This window comes from Thermochaetoides thermophila (assembly GCF_000221225.1).
Source record: "Thermochaetoides thermophila DSM 1495 unplaced genomic scaffold scf7180000011814, whole genome shotgun sequence".
NCBI lineage: Eukaryota > Fungi > Ascomycota > Sordariomycetes > Sordariales > Chaetomiaceae > Thermochaetoides > Thermochaetoides thermophila.
In genome coordinates this window covers 17,799-38,016 of record NW_006383030.1, presented here as the reverse complement: position 1 = coordinate 38,016, position 20,218 = coordinate 17,799, and the positions used below count along the sequence as shown (strand labels likewise).

At 52.5% G+C, this 20,218-nt stretch overlaps 6 protein-coding genes across 6 annotated transcripts; 1 reads left to right on the top strand and 5 right to left on the bottom strand.

Moving 5' to 3' along the window:
- Positions 1-302: 302 nt before the first annotated feature.
- CTHT_0010460 (uncharacterized protein) lies at positions 303-1,018 on the top strand (the record flags this gene model as incomplete). Its single annotated transcript, XM_006691506.1, has 2 exons — positions 303-744; positions 807-1,018. 2 exons carry the CDS (start codon positions 303-305, stop codon positions 1,016-1,018), a joined length of 654 nt encoding a protein of 217 aa, XP_006691569.1.
- A 118-nt stretch (positions 1,019-1,136) lies between these two features.
- CTHT_0010450 (putative transporter protein) lies at positions 1,137-3,846 on the bottom strand (the record flags this gene model as incomplete). Its single annotated transcript, XM_006691505.1, has 7 exons — positions 1,137-1,194; positions 1,255-1,562; positions 1,616-2,003; positions 2,061-2,619; positions 2,905-3,183; positions 3,251-3,682; positions 3,744-3,846. The coding sequence occupies 7 exons, from the start codon at positions 3,844-3,846 to the stop codon at positions 1,137-1,139; spliced, it is 2,127 nt and encodes a 708-aa protein (XP_006691568.1).
- Positions 3,847-6,272: 2,426 nt separating this feature from the next.
- Positions 6,273-7,215, bottom strand: CTHT_0010440 (uncharacterized protein; the record flags this gene model as incomplete). Its single annotated transcript, XM_006691504.1, has 3 exons — positions 6,273-6,340; positions 6,400-6,978; positions 7,119-7,215. The coding sequence occupies 3 exons, from the start codon at positions 7,213-7,215 to the stop codon at positions 6,273-6,275; spliced, it is 744 nt and encodes a 247-aa protein (XP_006691567.1).
- A 1,479-nt stretch (positions 7,216-8,694) lies between these two features.
- On the bottom strand, positions 8,695-13,501 carry CTHT_0010430 (beta-glucosidase-like protein; the record flags this gene model as incomplete). The annotated part of the gene is made up of 4 exons (XM_006691503.1): positions 8,695-9,510; positions 9,571-10,144; positions 10,545-11,795; positions 11,859-13,501. 4 exons carry the CDS (start codon positions 13,499-13,501, stop codon positions 8,695-8,697), a joined length of 4,284 nt encoding a protein of 1,427 aa, XP_006691566.1.
- A 437-nt stretch (positions 13,502-13,938) lies between these two features.
- On the bottom strand, positions 13,939-16,344 carry CTHT_0010420 (uncharacterized protein; the record flags this gene model as incomplete). The annotated part of the gene is made up of 1 exon (XM_006691502.1): positions 13,939-16,344. The coding sequence occupies one exon, from the start codon at positions 16,342-16,344 to the stop codon at positions 13,939-13,941; it is 2,406 nt and encodes an 801-aa protein (XP_006691565.1).
- Positions 16,345-18,223: 1,879 nt separating this feature from the next.
- On the bottom strand, positions 18,224-19,957 carry CTHT_0010410 (uncharacterized protein; the record flags this gene model as incomplete). Its single annotated transcript, XM_006691501.1, has 1 exon — positions 18,224-19,957. The coding sequence occupies one exon, from the start codon at positions 19,955-19,957 to the stop codon at positions 18,224-18,226; it is 1,734 nt and encodes a 577-aa protein (XP_006691564.1).
- Between the last annotated feature and the right edge of the window lie 261 nt (positions 19,958-20,218).

The following is a 20,218-nucleotide window of genomic DNA, read 5'->3' as shown; positions in this document are numbered from 1 at the left end:
TCATGGCTGTTATTCCAGCCTTGTGGTAATTGTAAACATGTTTTGTCAACCCAAGGGCGTGGTCTGGGTGTCATTTGGGTCCCTTAGTGGAATTGTCATCGCCCTGGGATTCTTACCTTCCATTTTCAGTCAAGGACCGACCCACTAAATGCTCCAACTACTACAACTATTACGTACCACTCCAATCTTTGGATATGCTTATCCAGACTTATAAGTTGATTGTGACTCAAGGTGGCTCTCTTCATGTCATCACAACATCTTATCCCTCAAGACGTATGATGTCTTTCTCCATTCCCCAAATAATGCCCCTCATCCTTCGCCCAGCGACAGAGAAAGACGCCTTCCGTCTAGGCTGCATCGGCCGCGATGCCTTCCGCCACCATGTTTCGCGCGACCTCTTCCCTCCACACCTGCGCAGCAAATCCGAGTCCGGCGATCCAGATTTTGACGAAGCCGAATGGCGTGGTATGCGAACAGTTCGTCGCATGAAGGAGGGCAAGCCTGCTTATGTCGTTGTTGACGTGTCTGAGGGGGGAATCCCCGACGAAGAGGGGCTGGTAGTTGGGTTTTGTCAGTGGGAGTTGCCTTCAGAGGGGCAAGAGAAGAAGCAGAACTTTGAGGATGATGCGAATGCGGATCGGCTGCCGCCGATTTTGGACTCGCAGGCGTACCATGCCATGGGGGAGGTAATCGATAGGGAGTCACACAAGATCTTGGGGTCTGAGGGGTACAGCAAAATGTGGTGTAAGTATTCCCGAGTGAGGTTGAACGAGACACTAACCGTTTAGTCTTGTTGTTTCTCGCAGTTGACCCACAACATCAACGTCGGGGTGTTGGCCGCATGCTTATCCAGCATGGCCTTGAGCTGGCAGCGAAGGATGGAAGAGATGCCTTCCTCATTGGCACTCCTGAAGGGCGTTGCTTGTACCAGAAGTTGGGCTTTGAGGTCATCGGAGAGCCGTTTTACTTGGGGAGCACACTTCACTATCCAATGCTATGGAAGGCGCCCAAGGTGTAAGGCATGAGCATCTTATGAATTTCGGAAAACCATAACGACAACAGGACAGAGAGCACATGTAACCAGCATGTCATTAAAGCTCCAATAAACCCTCCCTTTTGGGTATCATTAATTACTTTCAAGCAGGTCCAACGGGCTTGCCAGCACCTCCCATGACATCCCCTTTCATTTCCCGGCTAACCATTCAAGGTCGCGAACCCTGTATACCTCCTTTTCGTAAGAAGGCTCGAACTTACATTGAGGTCACAGCCTCCTTAGCAGGAGACTTCTCGGTCGGCGTGACATCGCCCGAAATCTTCTGGCCTTCGACAGGCTGCGCCTGGATGGTCTGGGTCTTTTCCCTGCCAACCAGATCGCAGAAAAGAGCCTTGGTGGTCCTGGCCAACGTGTCACGGCTCTCCCAAATGGGGAAGAGACCGACACCGATGAAGGAGCAGAAGATCCAGATGATACCGACAGTAACCCAGCCGGTGAAGAACTTTTTGCTGAAGATGTAGCCGGTGCCGTATAAAGGCATGGGCCACAGGACGAGGAAGCAAATGGTCTATTCACACAGTTAGGGCATGTCTCAATTGAAACTCATAGAAGAGAACTCACCATAAGAACAGTGACAGTTTTGCTGATTTTGGAAGCACGCTTGAGCTTCTTCTGCTCCTCCTCAAAGTTCATCAAAGCACGGCCGCCAGGAATCTCTTCCAGGTTGAGGCCAGCCTCCTCAGCAAGGTCTTGGTCATCACCAGGCTTGATGTCAAGCATAGACTTCCAGTCGTACTTGGCAATACCGAAAATAGCAGTGAAGACGGCCACGAAGACAATGGGGGAAAGTAGGGCCACGACGTTGCCAGCAAGCATGGGGTTGTTCCGACCAGTGCAGTCGACGGTAATTTCGTTGCACTCCTTCTTGGCAGTGACGAGCCAAGCAATGACGGCACAGATGAAGCCAAGTACGGGGGAGAGAGTGGCCGCCCACTTGTTCTGGCCAGACCTGGCAGGCTGTCAGTAACTTGCTCAAAGCGAGCATCAGGGGAGAAAAACCACATACCAAAGCAGCGTGAGAGTAGCGGGCAGCACAGCGGCAGAGATGATCACACCCATGAGCAGGTACAGATAGCCCATGGAAATCCCAGCATACCAAAGACCAACTGCTACAGTAGCGATGAAGAAGCCATAGCCAACGACGAGGGTGTGACTCATGTAGATGAGACGCTTGCCGCTGGCCTGAGGGTTGATGTACGTGCGGTACAGGTCATAGGTGATGATGGTGCTAACAGCAATGAGCTGACTTGACGTGGCACTGGTCACAGCCATGAAGACAATGAGGAGAGTTGCAACGGCACCGCCTTTGCCGAGCATGGCCACAGCAGCGTACGGGAGAACCAGACCAGCGGAAACATCTTTGTCGAGCATGCGGTCGGGATACGTTGGGAAGTGAGGAGTGTTCTCCAGAGCGAGAGCCGCAAGGCCCATGGTTGTCGCCGTCAGCCAGGGAATGGCGAACCACGACAGACCGCCAATGATGTAGCCCGGGAGAGCATGAACGGGCGAGGCGGCTATAGCCTTGTTGTAGTAGCCATTGTCGAGGAAGACAGTACCGAAGTTTCCTGAAAACAAGGAATCGTCAACAATCTCAGGTCGACGGCACCCATTGTGATGAGCTGCGTGCCAAGTCTGGTGGTATGGTGATGCACATGGACGAAACGTTTTGGCTGGGCCTCAAGCTGGTGTGGGGCCAATGGCACGGTTCCCGCCCCCACTTGGTGGGCGGGGTAGGCCCCCACATCTCCCGCTCTTGCGGCTCTGTCTAGACGATCCTTGCCCAGATCCCTGTCGTTCGATCACGCCCTTGGACACCAAAACTTCTAAATTCTGCTAAATAAGAAACTTACCGACAATGTTAATCACGAAGAAGATGGCGCCCTCGCGGGACCGCATGGTGAGATAGCTGCCGTCCTTGTTGCCGTCGACCGGGTGGCGCGCGGCAGCCTCGACTAGGAGATCCCAGACCTTGCCTGGGGACCCAAGAAGGTCGTTCGTGGCATAGGTCGTCAGAGAGAAGACGATGATGATCAGTAAGAGGATAAAAGTGTGGGCCCAGTCCGTCAGAATGGTAGCCTTGAGACCACCGACAAGAGTGTAGGCAATGACACCAACGGGCAGCAGGTAGACTAAAAGCGGAAGATCGATGTTAGTGACTGAAAAAGCAAGGTTGGGTTAATATTTGAGGAAACTCACTAGCAGCAATGGTGTGCATTCCTGTCAGGGCATTGACGGTGGCAGAACCACCGACAATGAGCATCAGGGACACCAGGATGTTGGTTGCCAGGCCGAAGATCATGAAGACAATGTGTGTCGCGGTGCCATAGCGGGCCTTGACGACCTCAAGGTACGTGTGGGCCGCAGGAGCCTTTTTCTTGAGCTGGATGGCGAGAGTAGCGAAGAGGAGAATCTGAACTGTAGCACCGGAAGCATACCAGAAGGGGCCGGAGACGCCATAACGATAGCAAACACCCGTTGATTGCAGGAGAGTGGCAGCCCAAGTCCAGGATGAGACGACAGCTGATGCGACTAAACCGGACTTCACAGTACGACCGGCTGTGTTGAACATTTCAGATGTCTGAAGCTCGCGGTTATAGCGCTTTAAGATGTAAGTGACCGCAATCATGCCTGACTTCGTATTAGCAGGACGGCTGCATAAACAAGCCAAAGTCGTTGTCGGGTTACTTACCGAGGGCAAAGAAGCCACCAAGACCGAGGACGATGGCATAGCCAACGCCCTGGCCCAGGGCAGCAGCTTTGATGTGCTCCTTGTTTTCCGGGGCGTGATCCATCCTCGCTAATAGATGGAAGCCGATCCAGAAGGCAATGTGAGGTGAGTTGCGCGAGCGGGCTGGGGGAAGGATCAATAGGACCTGAGGGGTGAGGGAGATGTCAGCGTGTTATGTATCCTGTGTCTCGGAACCCGTCGATGGAGGCCGGTCTTCCAATCTTCGTTCTCTAATGGAGTGAGAAGCAGAAGCCGGCATCGATACCACCCTGCATCGACACCGGTCTCTATGCTTATCTGCCCAACATCCGTATCAGATGTGAGTACAGCCCACACTCTCGGGACGAGATCTCCTTTTCTGGCTATCCAGCAGAGAGCATCGCGCATGCTGCTTATCGATCTCAAGCCACTGAAAGCGCGAGACCCGAGATGAGACCCAGGGAGCTTCAACGCCAAGAGAGATGTCTGGCTAAGACTCAGAGTCCCCCCACCTGTGCCGTTCCCAAAAGGTCTAGATACGGGAGTGGGCAGTGGGTGAGGACCGCAGTCGGCGTCACTTATCTGCGAATTGGCAGTGGCAATTGACCAGGACCCAATCCATCAGCGAGCCATGTTACCGGTGGCTTGTGCCACCTGGAGACGTGTTATCGTCCTCATTCGTCCTAGCATCCCAAGGGATGTGGGACGGCTGGTGGACGGTTCAACCCGAGAGGGCGGGCTCCGCGGGAGCTGGTGCTGCAACTGCACGCCGAGACAGAGAGGGAGATCGGCCCCCTGCAGCATCTTGTTAGCATCTGCCTAGCGACGTCGCACTGGAAGCGCTGGACCTTGGGGACTGCCACGGTCAGCAAAAGATAACATGAATCGATCAGTCACGCTTTGGTCGCTCTGTGTTGCACCCGTTGTCGGGGAGGATGTGGGGTAGGTGCGCTAAAGGCTGAGGACAGGGGTTAGAGGCCGCAAGCGTAGGTGTTAGTAGGCCGGCGCAGAGCCTCATCGATGAAGCCCAGGACGTCTCCAAAACTTTTTGCTCTGCGCTATGTTAGTGCACTCTCTCAGCGTCCTGACTTCTCGGTTTGTAGTCGCGATAGCGAGGGACGAAGTTCTTAGGCTGCTGTTATGTTGTTGGACTGTGAACACGGTGGAGTTGATAAGCAATCCTATCTGCTGTGCTGCGGTGCAGGCCACCGAGGCATAGGAAACATCGTTCAAAAACCTTTCAGCAATATAGTCTTGTCATTTCAGGCATTGCGTCAGAGAATGGATGAAACCGTATGTGGTCGTCAAGCAGCGACAGGTCACGATGCTTAGTTGATGATATTGAGGAATGGTTTCTGACCGTTACGAATTTCGAAACCGATAAGGGCCAACCGACCAGGCACAGGGAGTGGGAGGCTGACTGAGTTTGACAGGGATTTCCTTATCTCTGTGCACCTAGAGTTTCAATTGGAAGCACATGGAACCGGAGATAACAGAAGCTCACGCTGATTGGTCGCCCCGCAGGAAAGTGGGGCTAACGTGGGGACAGGATCGGAGGTTGACTGACGAAGCATGCCAAGAAGACAGATGGAACTTTTCCGTGTGCCGTCCTCGCCAAGGCCAAGGCCGTGGTTCAAGCTTCTGCTCGTCGCACCAAAAATGAGCAAAACATCCCGAATCAATCCCGTACCCATCGAGCTCTGCGGTTTTCTCATTACGGTCAACTAATATTAAGAATTTTTTGAATCGCATGTTCGTTGATTACTACTGCGGAATACCAGCCATCATTAGCACCTTTTCAGCGGCTCGTTCAAGGAGCAAGGAAAGCAAATAAATGTTCACCCGTTGGTTTGGGGGGCGGCGAGAACAGGACCCTGGGAACACGGCTGATTTTGGGAGAAACCTTAAGCAGGGATCCTACCACTTTGCCTTCCTAGGAGCCCTTGAATAACCTTACGTCCTTCAATAAAGCTCTGGCCTACATACAGTCCCAAAGGTTGTTCACACTACAAATACAAGAATCGCTTTACAATCGAGATCAAGAATGCAGTCAAGCTGTGGTGAGTGTTGGGGCCGTTGGCCGGATTTTGCTTCCGACACTGGTAATATCATTCACCATGAGATACCGCCCTCAAGTCATCAACTTATCCATTGGTGGCTCCATCCTACAGCCCACGGAGCCTGTGCGCTCGGGTGCCTGAATAATCATTGTCCTTCACGAAAGTTCCCAGCAAAGGCTACTAAAATTGTCGACACATGGCGCGCTTCTCGACTTTCCGGATTTCCTCTCAGGTTGACCGAGCAAGGCACAGCAAACACAAAGGATCACTAACTATTCGCGATGCAAGGTTTTTCCCTTCTAAAACCATAATGTGAAGTTCTCGCCTCCCAAGGAGAGCGAACAGTTGAAATCCAAGTTGAAAAGAGCTATTAGGAGATCTGCAGAGTATGGCCTCGCTACATACACACCATCTTCAAGTTGACTCCCCGCCCACTATATTCAAAATATTCTCAGTAGTCGCGTATCGTCTCGTCGGGGATTTCCTTCAAGGGGCCGGGTCGCAGTGCCCGAACTCCGGCTGGCATCCAGCAATCCAGCCACAGTACTGGTCACCATCACCGCACCAGCCAAACTGACTGCAGCACCGCCCCCAAGTCGATCCCAAGCAGGTAACGCCATTACCGCAACGGCCATCTGTCGTGCTGACCATGCCAGGAGGAATCGTGACAATTGGCGTGGGCGATGCGGTAGAGGATGTCGTCGTGCTGCTGGTGGTGATGGTAGTGGTGCTAATGGTTGAAGGACTTGCCGGTGGCGCTTGAGAAGTGCTCCTGGTGGTCGGCGAAGTCCCGTTCGAAGCTGGAGGGGCCGGAATCCCGGGTACGCCAAAGCAGGCACCGAACTGGCTCTGGCAGCCCGCGCCACAGTACTCAATCGAGCTTCCACACCAGAAGAACTGCGAGCAACAGGGCCCAAAGTTCGGGTTGCCAATGCAAATGGTGTTGTTGCCGCACTGGCCGTTCGTCGTGACCAGGAGAGGACCGGTTGGCGTAGGGATCACAGACGTGCTGACCGTGCCGCTTGAAGGGGAGATGACCTGGCTGGTAGTCGTCGTGGCCGTGCTGCTGCTCGTAGTGGCAGCCGTACTAGATGTGGTTGTCGTGCTGATTGTAGTAGTTGGAGGCGTCGGCGTCGGCTTCGGCCAACCACAGACTCCTGGAGATTCCCGAGTTAATCCATGATTTTTCCCATTCTCGGGATTATTTCCCGGTTTATCCGTTGTTCTCTTACCATATTGTGTTTGACAGTTAAAGAGCGGATGGCAGTGATCAATCGAGTCACCACACCAACCATACTCGGAGCAGCACAAGTCGTTTGGGCACCGACCGAAGCTGCCACCGCATTGGGTACCTGCTTGCCGCAGGCCAAGCTGAGCGTAGTTTGTAGTGGCATTGCGATGACGTGCCTGCAGTCTAGACAACAGCCGGCGGCCGATCAACTCGGTATCGCTTCTCTGCTCAACCGGAATACCTGCTAGCGCTCGCATCCAGCAAAGTGCCGTTGTCATTTCAACGTACGTCAGGAGCTTCATCGTCGTGTCGGAATTACGAAGTCAGCCGCAGGGGAAAAAGATTGTTCCTGGACGATCACCTCGATGGCCTAGGTAGACATCGAATGAAGATCTAGTCCATGTCACAAGATGTGCATTGAAGGGGGCAGCTCCAGCATTTGAAGAAAGCACGATAGCACCTTCATCTTACTCGGTATTATTCCGACCTTGCCCCCTTCAAAGACCCGGCATCCGGCTGTAGATCAAGACCCGCAAAAAGTGTTGGGCTGCCCAAACATACTGGGATGTGAAGCGTATGCCAATGCTGCTCTGGAATTAATCAAATAACCCTAAAGGTAACAACCAATACTATCCGGAGCATTTGAAAAGATACAAGAGAGAGACTCTAGAATGAGGCTAAATACCTAGTCCGCCGATTTTACCGAGGTGCGTATACATATGAAAGAACATCGGCTGGAGTTATCCCGTCACCGAACCCAGATTCGGCCTTGGCGGTAACCTGCATCCTTAAGCGGGATATGCTAGACTAATCCTGCCTTCTCGGCATTAAACTTGGTATTTGGAATTCATTACTATACTGTGTGCAACTCTTAGACCTGTATGCGAAGGGGGTGGACCATTCTCCCGGATGGGATGGCGCAGTTGGAGTGCGTTGCGCCTGGAAAAGACCTGCTGTGACCCTGCAGGTCGTCGCGAATAGGCTCCCTCCACCTCGCACTCCCTTGGTCTCTGACCAGCTCAACCCCTCTCAGATCAGCTGGATTAGTGGACTGGAGCTACGTGCTGGTTTCCCCCAAGGCTTTTCCCGGCGCAATGTACTTAGCAGCCTATTGCCCGCCGTGGGCACGACCCGGCTACCTAGATACGGTAGATGGCCGTAAAACATACATACATGCATACAACATCCGGATGAAATGGATGTGCCACAGCAACGTACATATATATGAAAGTCACACAGATACCGAGCGGCAAAATACTTCTAGAAGCAATGGATACCTGTGTTGCTTCTCGATACGGCATTCTAGTAGATAGAACTTCCCGAAACAGCAACAACTCATTCATATGACCGTACCTTCAGCACCAACGTGTTCCGGGCTTCAGCCCCAAAATGATGACATACAGTCACGGATCCAAGCAGCAATGTCCCCGGTAGGAGCACAATGCTGAATTGAATGCATTCATTGCCACACACTCAAGCATCCACTCGGTTGTAGTCACGCATATCGGCAATAGTGCATCGTCTATTATCAGACGACATGTGGTTGACATCAGGAAAACCATTGTTCTTTATTCGCAGTCCTTTGATCCGGACGGAGTTAGTTGGTACATCTTCTACATGACTCAGGCATCCTCAACTAGGGTCAGTGTTTGTCTTTGCCGTCCTTCTTCTGTTGGTCCTCCGCCAGCAGTTGTTCTGCAGCCAGAAACTCGTCATGTTTGAACAGCAGCTCCATGAAGGGTCTACTGTATGGCTTCTCCATTCGGTCAGGCAATGGGCCGGAGTAAAACTTGCGTACCTCCTCCTCTACCCCTGGAACTCGAAGCCCGGCCGGGCCCGCATTGGACAGCAACATAATGAGGTTACACCGGGGAACTCGCAGTTTGTCGAACAACCGTAAACGACTCCCAACTGTAGCTTCGTCACCAGCGTAGACTCCTCGAAACAAGATTTCGAGGGCCGCTGCAGACTCGATGGCAGTGCCAGCCCCAGCTGCATGGGTGGGCATCATGAGGTGTGCTGCATCTCCAATGATGGCAGTCTTTCCACGGACAAAGCTTGTAAGTACATCCCGCTTGTATAATCGATGAACCTTAATACCATCCTCGTTCGCCATCTTAACCATCTGCTGCAAAGACGGATGGAAGTTGGCAAGAGTCGAAAGCACTTGGTTTTGAGACACCGGGCAGTGCCAGTGATCCTCGTCTCCCTCTCCTGGTTGAGTTGGATGGACGACGGCGACATTCAGCACCTCGCCTCTACGGCACTGGTAGGTTACCCAAAAGATATCATTGTGCGTATCAAGCCAAGATATGAACCCGGGTCGGTTGCTCGTGTACAACGAGTTGAGGATCGGGTCTGCCATTATATCCTTCATGGAGATGAGCCAGCGATAAACGGATCGGCCGGTACACTTCAAAGTGGATGGCTGTCCCGTAAAGTCTGCGATCAGGCGGCTCTGGCAGTCTTTAGCACGAGAATTCAGTGGTATTGCTTCGCGAGAGGCAATCAAACTTACATGGGCTCCATCGGCAACAATAACGAGATCCGCCTGGACGGTACGGCCATCAATAAGCTTGACAGCACCTCTCTCACAGTCCAATCCTACTGCCTGTGTGCCAAGCTGGATATCTACTGGCGGTCCCCTCATAATCTGTGTTTGCTCCTTGCTCCCTCTCCCGAAATCCGAGGCTGCACAAGTAGCAAGCTCTCTCAACCCACGATGGAGATCTACACGGTGCAAGGACCAGACGCCATGGCCAAACGTCCTGGGTAGATCTTCGTATTCCTCATGCTGCAAGACAGTTGTTGAGCCAGCCATGAACATTAATTTCTGCTGATTGGGCACTGCTTTGGCCTTTTCCATGTCAAACCCCCAACGGTCAAGTACCAGCGTGGCGTTTGGGGTGATAGTGATCGCAGCTCCAATCTCGTTCTTGAACTGGGACTTTTCGAGAACCTGAACGTGCCAGCCCGCCCGACGGAGCGCAATAGCTGCCGAAAGCCCTGAAATTCCCGCCCCTACAACGACTGCCCGTGCAGGTCGGCAGATGTCCAGTTTTATCTTGCTAGGCGTCATGACGAGGAAGATGCTGAGTGGTAAACAGCTGCAGTTAGAGTGAAGGCCGCCCTATCTAGACCGAATGTGTGCATTTAACTTTGCCGCGGCTGCCTTGAACATTAGATACTCCCGATCAGCTGGTAGTTCCATGACTTGAACAGTCCTGGAAAGAAGGAGCTGCTTCGGAAACCGCCATCTGTTATCCGATAGGTGTTACCTGCTGCTTCTTGGCAGTTGAAGCTGGCCAACACTCATCTAGTCCTATACACTCTGCGTAACACGTCTGGGAAGGTCAAGATGTTTTGCATTACAACTGCAGGAACTTAAAAGATAACGGAGCCTGAAACCAATATAGTGAACATCCCATGCTCACCCAAACACCAACCCGAGAACCAAACCCAGTTCATATAAAAAAAAAAATCTAAGGTCACCACGTGCCCCACACAAGAAGATTTCTGGAGCTGAAGCCGACCCGAAACGTATACTCCCCTTCAGTCAGCATGACCCAGTTCTGCCGCATCACATCCCAATAGCTGAGATCTCGACGGGTCAAGCTAAACATTACTGTTTGTGTCTGTCCTGGCTCGAGATACACCTTGTCAAAGCCTCTGAGAACCCGGACGGGGAAGTCAATCCCGTCTTTGGGAGGATACTCGAGGTAGAGCTGGGGCACCACGGCACCGGCAAGTGACCCGGTATTCGTTACGTCAACAACAACGTCTACATATACATTCCACAAATCTGGATTGCCCCCTTCATCTCCGCCAGCATCACTCAGCCGCTGGACTTGGTCGTAACCGTCAGGGTAGGGGTAAGGCCCAAGTTTGATGTCATCCACATATTCCAGATAGGGGTAGATGTACTTCTCTAGCCGTCGCAAGCCGGGAGGGAACAGCGCCTCGCTCTTTGATGGAATCTCGGTAGGATATGACGGGGGCTGGGCTGCAGGAGCCGGCCGTGGAGCCGGGAGGGCAGACTTTGTCCTCCGAGGCTTAACTTGCAGGTTGTTTAACGCGAACGTCGTGTAGCTGAGACCGAAGCCAAATTCGAAGCGTGGCTCGATCTTGTGCTTGTCAAAATAGCGATAATCGATGTACAAGCCCTCAGAAAAATCTTGCTGAGGCACAATACCGTTGGGCAGATACATAATTTTGCCACCTGGGCCATAATCGTCGAGTGATTTACCGATGGTGAAAGGAAGATGACCTGATGGGTTAGTGTCACCAAAGAGAACATCAGCCAGTGCGTTACCAGACTCTTGGCCAGGCAGGTTAGCAAAGAGCACAGCCTTGACGTTGGGTAGCTCAATCCACTTCTCCATTACGACAGGCCCGACCGAATGAATGACGACGATGACATTGCCTACTCCAGAACCGCAGTGTGATGCGACATTGATAATGAGATTATCCCCGCCTTTCTGCAGGTTCAAGTTAGGTCGATCTCCGCGCACATCGCCATCGGACACGAAGCCCTCGCCCGAGTCAGCGTTGGCGAAAACAATGCAAAGCTCCAGTTCGTCTAAGACAGCCTTCTCACTCCCAAAGGCAGGCTTGTTTGTCAAGTACTCGTAGAGTTCGACCTTTGAGGCGTTGAACTCGCGGCGAAGAGCCTCTATGGGAGTGATGAGATAAGGAAACTCCACAGCCCCAGAGCCCCATCCGGACCCAAGAGTTCCTTGGTTGCTAGAATGAAAGACTCCGTTAGTTCGGATGCAGGAACGGGGACGAAACGTTAACGAAGCTCACCATGCGCGGTCTTTGCAGTAGTTTGGCCCTTTTCCAGGCCCAGCATCTTCGCCAAAGATGCCGATCTTGAACTTTCCAGTATGTCTCTTGCCTGTAGCTCTTTCGACAACTTTGCGTCTTATCTTCAGCTTGGAGTCGTCCAAACCAGAACGGCTCAGGGGCAATAGGCCTTCATTTTTGAGCAAGACAATTCCTTCGGCGGCGATCTCCCGGGCAATGATAGAATGGTTGGCTTGTACGTTTATAAAATGGTTCACAACCACCATTTCTTGGGGACTTGGGCTGCCGGGTGCTATGATGCCCATGCGATCATTTGTCCAAGAGGAAAAGTTGGGAGGGCGACGTGGGAATTTAGTTTCGTCATCCTGACCAAGTTGATACCAAGCGGCTACAATACGTGTAACCATGTCGTTGAGCCGCTCGACAGGAACACTGCCATTCAGCACAGCCTTTGTTAACTGTGGTCCCCAGAGGGATTCACCGTCAGCCCAAGACAAGCCATCCCCAGGCATCGTCATGTCCAATCCTGCCAGTGCAGTGGCGACACCGGCGTGCTGAGCAAGCCAGTCGCTCATAACAAACCCCTGGAAACCAAGTTCGTCCTTCAGAATACCGTTGAGAAGCTTGCTGTTCGCACAGGCATACGAGTTGTTGACCATGTTGTACGAGCACATGACAGCAGCCACACCTGCCTTAACAGCATCTCCAAACGGCCAAGCATACAGCTCATGCAATGTGCGATCGTCAATATTGGCGCTGATGGCATGGGGTGTCCCCCATTCCCATGGTTGACGGAAGTGCTCTTGTTCATTGCCAACAAAATGCTTGATTGTGGCCATGACGCCTTCGCTCTGGATGCCGCGGATGGTCTCGGCGCCGGCGACGCCTTGCAGATACGGATCAGCTCCGAAACCCTCCCAATTCCTGCCGCCGGCAGGCATGCGGCCCAATGGCCCGACGCATGGCCCCAAGATCACGTTGATCCCCTTCCGCCTGGCCTCAATAGCATGTGCCTTGCCTCGTGCGTACATGAGCTGACGATTCCATGTAGCACCCACGGTGATGCCGGCAGGGAAAGCCGTGATGTTGTCAGCGAACCGGACACCCAAGGGTCCGTCCTGGAGCTGCAGTTGTGGAAAGCCGACGTAGACAGCGGGACCAGTTGTGCCCACGGCCAGGCCCATCTGCCACCCCGTCCCGGTCGTGATGTTGACCTTTTCGGTAAGAGTCATCCTGCTCACTAATTTGGCTGCCTTGGCGTAGCTGGCAGCCCACGACTTGGCAATGCCGCCTTTCGGTGTCGGGTACCAGGGAGGACTCTGACCGTATGGTGGTTCAGCGCCGTATTTCTTATAGACAAAGAAGCCACCAGCGCTCAGGACGATCCAAAGCACAAAGATGGCAGCAAGAGTTCCGATGCAACACCGACTTCTCCTTCCAAATGTACGGAAAACGCACGCACACCATCGCGACTTAGGTTTGTTAACGGAAGGTTCGGTTTGCGATTGTTGCGATGTTTCGTAGGGATCGTGGCGAAGGTACTCGGTAGCTTCGAGATCAGAATCGGAGTCAGGGCCGTTGCTCTCAAGCGATCGCCTCTTGCCATCGCGGAGGAGGACGTCTCTCGTTTCGTCGCGTACCATTTCGTGGTGGGACAGGGAGAGGGTGACCGCGTCAGACCTGTCGTCTGAAAATCAATGAGTGCGGATAATGACGAAGCATCTGTGATGGAACGCAAATACGCGGGGTAACTCAATGCTGAAATGCAAGGTGCAGGTGTATTTCGCTAGACAAGGCGCGCGGTACTGCTGTCATCAGCCGCCAAGGAGTGTTGGGTTGCTGAGCTGAAACTTGGAGAACAAAGGTCGTTAGGCCGGTTGTGGACCCACATATGGGTCCTGCTTAGGAATGAACTCTGATTGAACCCATGGTGGGCATGAGTGGTCTTGGCTTTCGTCATACTTCATCTACCACAGCCCCGCCTGTACTATTCCTCACTTCGACCTAGTAACATATTTTGGAATGGGCGATTTGACCTTACAAGAAGTTAAGTTCATTCGGATGGCTATCTTGTCTGCCCCTATGCTCCCTCGGCTTCGACAATGTTTTGTTTGACAGGGAGAAAGCTGTCAGGGCTCACCGAAATTGAGTCGATACCAGCAGATACAAGGAACTTGGCAAACTCGGGATGATCACTCGGCGCTTGCCCACAAATACCAATTTTCCTCCCTTCCTTGCGTGCAACAGAAATTACCCGAGCAATCATCCACTTGACAGCCTCGTCCTGCTCACTGAACAAATCGGCCAACTCGCGAGAGTCGCGGTCCACGCCGAGGGTCAACTGCGTCAGATCGTTCGAGCCGATGGAGAAGCCGTCAAAGTATTTGCAGAACTCGGCAGCCAAGATGACATTTGACGGGATTTCGCACATGACATAAACATGGAGACCATTCTCACCTCGTTTAAGTCCGTTTTCTCCCATTACATCCAAGACCTTCTTTGCCTCAGCCACTGTTCGACAGAAGGGGATCATGACAATAGCGTTGGTGAATCCGAGTACTTCTCGCAACTTTTTGATGGCGCGGCACTCGAGAGCAAACCCTTCTTTGTACTGAGGCGAGTAATAGCGTGACGCTCCCCGGAAGCCTAGCATTGGGTTTTCTTCCCTGGGCTCAAACTCGTCTCCACCAAGAAGCCCAGCATACTCGTTGGTCTTGAAGTCGCTCATACGGATGATAGCAGGCCGGGGATACACCGTCGCACAAAGAGATGCCAAACCACGGGCGAGAGTGTCGACGAAGTAATCCGGTTTGGTTGTGTATCCAATGGTAAGTTTGGCGATCTCCTTCTTTGCATCCTCATCTTTGAGCTGATCATATCGCACAAGTGCCATAGGATGAACACAGATGGCGTTGTTGATGACAAACTCCATACGGGCAAGGCCAATGCCGTCGGATGGAAGTCTCCACCAACGATACGCAGCAGCGGGATTGGCGAGGTTGAGCATCACATTTGTCTGGACAGTTGGCATCTTGGCCAAGTCCACAGTGTGAGTAGTGATCTCTGAGACTCCTTCGTAGACATACCCGATATCACCCTCGGCGCATGAGACAGTGACATCTTGGCCAGTATGGAGCACGTATGTGGCGTTCCCTGTGCCAACCACTGCGGGTAGACCGAGTTCGCGACTGACTATGGCAGCATGGGATGTTCGACCTCCATGGTCTGTGACGATCCCCGCGGCTTTCTTCATAATGGGTACCCAGTCTGGGTCTGTGGAACCTGTAACTAGCACAGAGCCCTCGACGAATTTGTCGATGTCCTTGGCCGATTCGATCATGCATACCCGACCAGTCACTGCTGCGTCTCCAATTGAATGTCCCGTTGCTAAGATGCGCCCTTTCTTGCCAACATCGTAGGTTTTAATGACCGCAGAAGTATTCCTGGAGTGAACCGTTTCCGGTCGAGCTTGCACAATGAACAACTCGCCAGTGGTTCCATCTTTTGCCCATTCCATATCCATTGGACACCCATAGTGTTTTTCAATGGTACAAGCCCAGCGGGCCAACTGCAAAATATCTTCATCGCTTAGCACAAAGGCGGCACGCTCGGCTCTCGAGGTCGGCACGTTCCTGGTCCGTATCGTTTCGCCATCACCATAGATCATTTTAATCTCTTTTTCTCCGCGCTTCTTCTGGACGATGGGCACAAGGTCGGGCCTGTTATTGAGAAGAGGTTTAAAGACTTGGTACTCATCCGGGTCGACAGCCCCTTGCACAATATTTTCTCCAAGACCCCATGCCGCGTTGATCAGGACAATCTGGTCGAAGCCGGATTCTGTATCCAGAGAAAACATCACGCCGCTTGCTCCGTGGCGGTCTCCTGCACGAACCATTCTCTGCACTCCAACTGACAATGCGATGCTCAAGTGATCAAAACCCCTGGTTTGTCGATAGCTGATGGCCCTGTCTGTGAATAGAGAGGCATAACAGCGACGACATGCATCCAAGAGCTGGTCCTCGCCGGAGACGTTCAGATATGACTCGAGCTGGCCGGCAAAGCTCGCGGAGGGCAGGTCCTCTGCTGTGGCACTGGAGCGAACAGCCACGCTGAGGTTTTTGATTCCGGCCTTCTCTGAAAGCTGTCGATATGCCGTCTTGATTGCCGCAGCTGCGTCTTCCGGCCACTTCCCGCCAACGATGAGTCTCCTCACAGCCTGCCCTGTCTCGGCCAAAGTTGCCTGTCCAGAAGACCATTGCTCGATGAGTTGGGCAATCTTATCTCGGAGACAATTGGTATCGATGAATTGCCAAAAGGCGTCGGAAGTGGTTGCAAAGCCGGGAGGGATGGCAACTCCTTTCGATGCCAGACCTCCAATCATCTCGCCAAGTGAAGAGTTCTTCCCTCCAACAGACGCTACATCCTGGCGAGTTAGGTGTTCAAAGTTTCGAACCAGCGGTTTGTTTGTGCTGTGATCGGGTGCCATTGTGAGATTGTTCTTAAACAGATGTAATCTGATTGCCGGATGTTGGCCTGTTGGAAGGAAGTTGATGCCCAATTTATAATGGGCATTGGTTGATGTTTCATAAGTCTAGGACTTTCTGGCAGGTCGTTTACCGGACCAGACTTTAGTAAGTAATGGGACCGTCACAGTGACGCCGATGGAATGTTCGTTGAAAGTGGTTCCACTCATCAGTTGACTTTGATGACATATCCGGGGATTTAAGACCCGCCTGATTCAGGTACCGTTTGAGAGTGTTGAGCATCACAATGACAAGGGAACTGCAACTTGGTTTGGAATTCACAAAATACGGTGGTGATTTACAGTAAATCATGGGATTTTCTCACTCTCTGAACAACATCGAATACATTGGAACTCCCGAAAGTTCAAAGGAGATCAGTATAACGGAGACCGTCGTCTTGTAAGCTGTAGTTGTTAGCGAGGTGTGCGACTGAAGCTTTGACGCTTGAGCACAGCATGTCCCTGGAGAGTAAGTGTAAGTGGACCTCGGAGCACACTCTTGTTCAACGGTATCCCTGTCATTGGTGGCAACTGTTCTTATAGCTCTCTGATGCCTTGTCATAGTGAAATCAGGGCACTAAAACATTTTGAATCAAAATCGCTCGACACTTCATGAGACAGAACAACTAATCACCTGTTATTTGCGTTCGAGTGCAAGCTAGGAATACAGGATGTCACCAGTCGTCAAAGATTCCCGGATTGCCATTGTGGGCGTCGGGCAGGTTGGTGGAGCAGCTGCCTATGCCCTTATCTTGGGTTCTGTTGCAAGCGAGCTTCTGCTCGTTGATATTGATGTCAACCTTCGAGATGGGCAAGTCCGTGATTTATCTGACGTGGCCTACAGCATTAACAGCGCCACCAGAGTGCGCGCTGTGGACTACCACGAAGCCGGACAGGCCGATATTATTGTGATCACTGCTGGGTCGAGGTGGTCTTTGGGTATTCTTCCAGTTAGATGCTAGCAACGAGGATCGGTGGCTGATTTAGTGATGCAGGGGAGACCGGCATGCAGCACACATATCGAAATGTCTCGGTGATTCGCAGCGTCGTTCGAGCCATGGCACCATTTAGGTCGGATGCGATTGTTCTGGTGGTGTCAAATCCAGTGGATCTTCTTACATCGATCGCCCAGGAGTGCTGCCGACTTCCCAAATTTCAAGTGTTTGGATCCGGGACTTTATTAGACTCGGTACGACTGCGTGGCCTGGTGGCTGACAAAGTAAATGTAAGCATTACCACGTTTGCTCACCCATTCCCAGAGAAGTCCATTGAGCTCACACCTATACACACAGCTTGCTTCCAGTTCGGTGCAGCTCTCCGTCGTAGGAGTCCATGGAGAGTCGCAGGTTGTTGCTTGGTCGAACGCGACTGTCGATGGCATGCCCGTTGATAAGTTTCTGCCACCAGAGCCTTCTGTGCATTCCGAGCTTGCAAACGAGTGCAAAACAAGACTCGAAAAAATTATCCAAGCTAAAGGAGCAACACCGTTTGGCATAGGGTCTGTCGTAGCAAGCATTTGCTCTGCGATCCTCTACGATAGAGCAGAAGTTGTACCCCTCAGCCACTTTCAGCCAGACTTCGGTTGTTGTTTCAGTTTGCCGGTGATAGTTGGCAGGAAGGGCATTGTCAAAACAATCAAGATGCCGCTGAGTAGTGAGGAATTGTCCGAGTTGTCCAAGTCTGCAGAGAAGCTAGTCGAGATGGTTGAAAGGATCAAAAAGAATCAGTAATGGCTGAAGACTTGCACGCAGATGGCAGACGCAGCTCAAAGTCAAATCGTCTATACTAAGGTATCTAAGCACATGGTTCATGAATCCAGACTCTGAAGGACTCCGTTATACCATCAGAGATCGCATGCTGCCTGTGGCACCCTCCGACAAAAGCAAGACGCATTAACGGGGACATCAGCGGCTGCGATAGCCAGCTGCAGTTGTGGCCGGATCAGCCTCGCTTCCTCTTCACGGTTGAGTCGAAGCAAGCACTCGTGAAAGCCATGAAGAGCCCAGACATTATTGCGGTGCTGCAGCGCTCGCGGAAGAGACTCATCAAAGCCCAGGTCAGCAGCATAAACAGCTAATGCTTCCTTAAGGCGGCCCTGTTCGAGAAGCAAAGCACCGTAAGCATGTCTCGTAGGTTGCATCCAGCCCCATGGTTCATCGTAAGGAAGATTATCATCGAGCGTGATGGCGTGGCGGAGATGAGCCAATCCTTCCTCAATGTTGCCCTTGCGATACTCGAGCTCTCCATCCAGCATGGTGGATGCGATGGCAAGAATAGACAAGCACGTATTGTTGAAGATTGTGCGTGACTCAGGGACCTTTTTGACAGCCTCGTGGAAGAGTCGTCGACTCTCTTCTGCCTCTTTGATCATGCCCACATTGGCAAAGGCGACTCCCTTTCCGTAATGGATCATGGCTGTCGTGTTGCAGTAGAGATCCTGGTCGTCGGGAAGCTTGAGCCCGATGAGGTCGTGCCAAAGACCGAACCGGATTAGGACGTGAACCCTCAGGGAGAGGAAGCCTTCGAGCCAGTCAGCCATGGGTGGGGACTCAGTGCGCAGCAAGTCCTCTGAGAGGGTCCGTTCGAGTAGATCGACGGTCTGTAAGGCTACGCGGCTTTGACCAGCGAACATGGCAGCATAAACGCGAAAGTGATAGTTATGGCATCGGTACAAGCTGTAAAAGTTAAGTGCGCCATCTCGGGCTACGAACTTTTCGTCTGCCACGATGGCATCAGTGTTGGAAGAAATTGCCAGGCGATAGTCCCCGCAAAGAACGTCGATATGCGTGGGCATATGGTTCAGGTGGCCGGCGTCCGGCACCAGCGCGCGAAGAGTGTCGGCGGCGTGAAGAGCTTCCTCAGGATGAGTCGACATCTCCATCAAATGGATGTAGAGATGGAGCATCCCCGGATGCCGGGGATGCTTCTTTAGGCTATCGTCTAGGGCTTTCTTGGCTTCCAGGGCGTGCCCTTCAGGGAGAGGTTCGCCGGTGCGAATGTCCCAGAGCCGCCAAGGGGAAAGGTTCATCAGAGCATCGACGTAGATGGCTGTCACGTCAGGATGCTCTGGGTGACTCTGGTAGACCATGCGCATCGCCTCAGCATATTCTTTGTTGAGGAGATAACCATCCTCGACGCTGATAGTCTCTCGGGGATGGCGCCGTTCGAGGGCCACGATGAGGGCCCTCTCTACATCAGAGACACCGCTGCCCGGGCCGGACTTCTCAAGAGCCTTCACAATGGACTGACGCGCCTCACGGGTGCTGGTTTCGAGCTCCAGAGGATCAAATACCCCCCAGGTCTTGTTGTAGTTTGGACCTAGGGCATAGGCCACGCCCCAAAGGGCCATGGCACAGTCTGCATCATGGTCGAGGGCGCGCCGGAAGCACTTGACGGCCTCTTCATGGTTGAACCCATAAACCCACACCAGCCCACGGTTGAACCACTTCTGTGCCTCAGTGGACTTCGTTGAGATTGGCATATAATGGTCCCCGAGGTTGTAGTAGCCGTCGGCGTCGGCGTCTTGCCTGGTGTTGACCCAGTGCATGCTGCGTGTTGCTGTTACCTTGATGTCCATTTTGCGACAGGGGGGTTTTTTTAGCACGCTGCGAGTGGAGTTCGGTTCTGGGGAAAAAAATCTGGGGCAGACGGTTCGGAACAGTGGATCACGCCCAACGTCAGGCTTATATATTCGCTTCCAAATTGCTACAAATCGCCATCTGTTCATCCGGCTTGGCTGGTAAGACAGGATGCTATGCATATTTGGTAATCACTGCGCATTATGCTGACGGGCGCTGTTGACAACGCAAAATTTCGGAGTCGTGATGATTCATTTGTG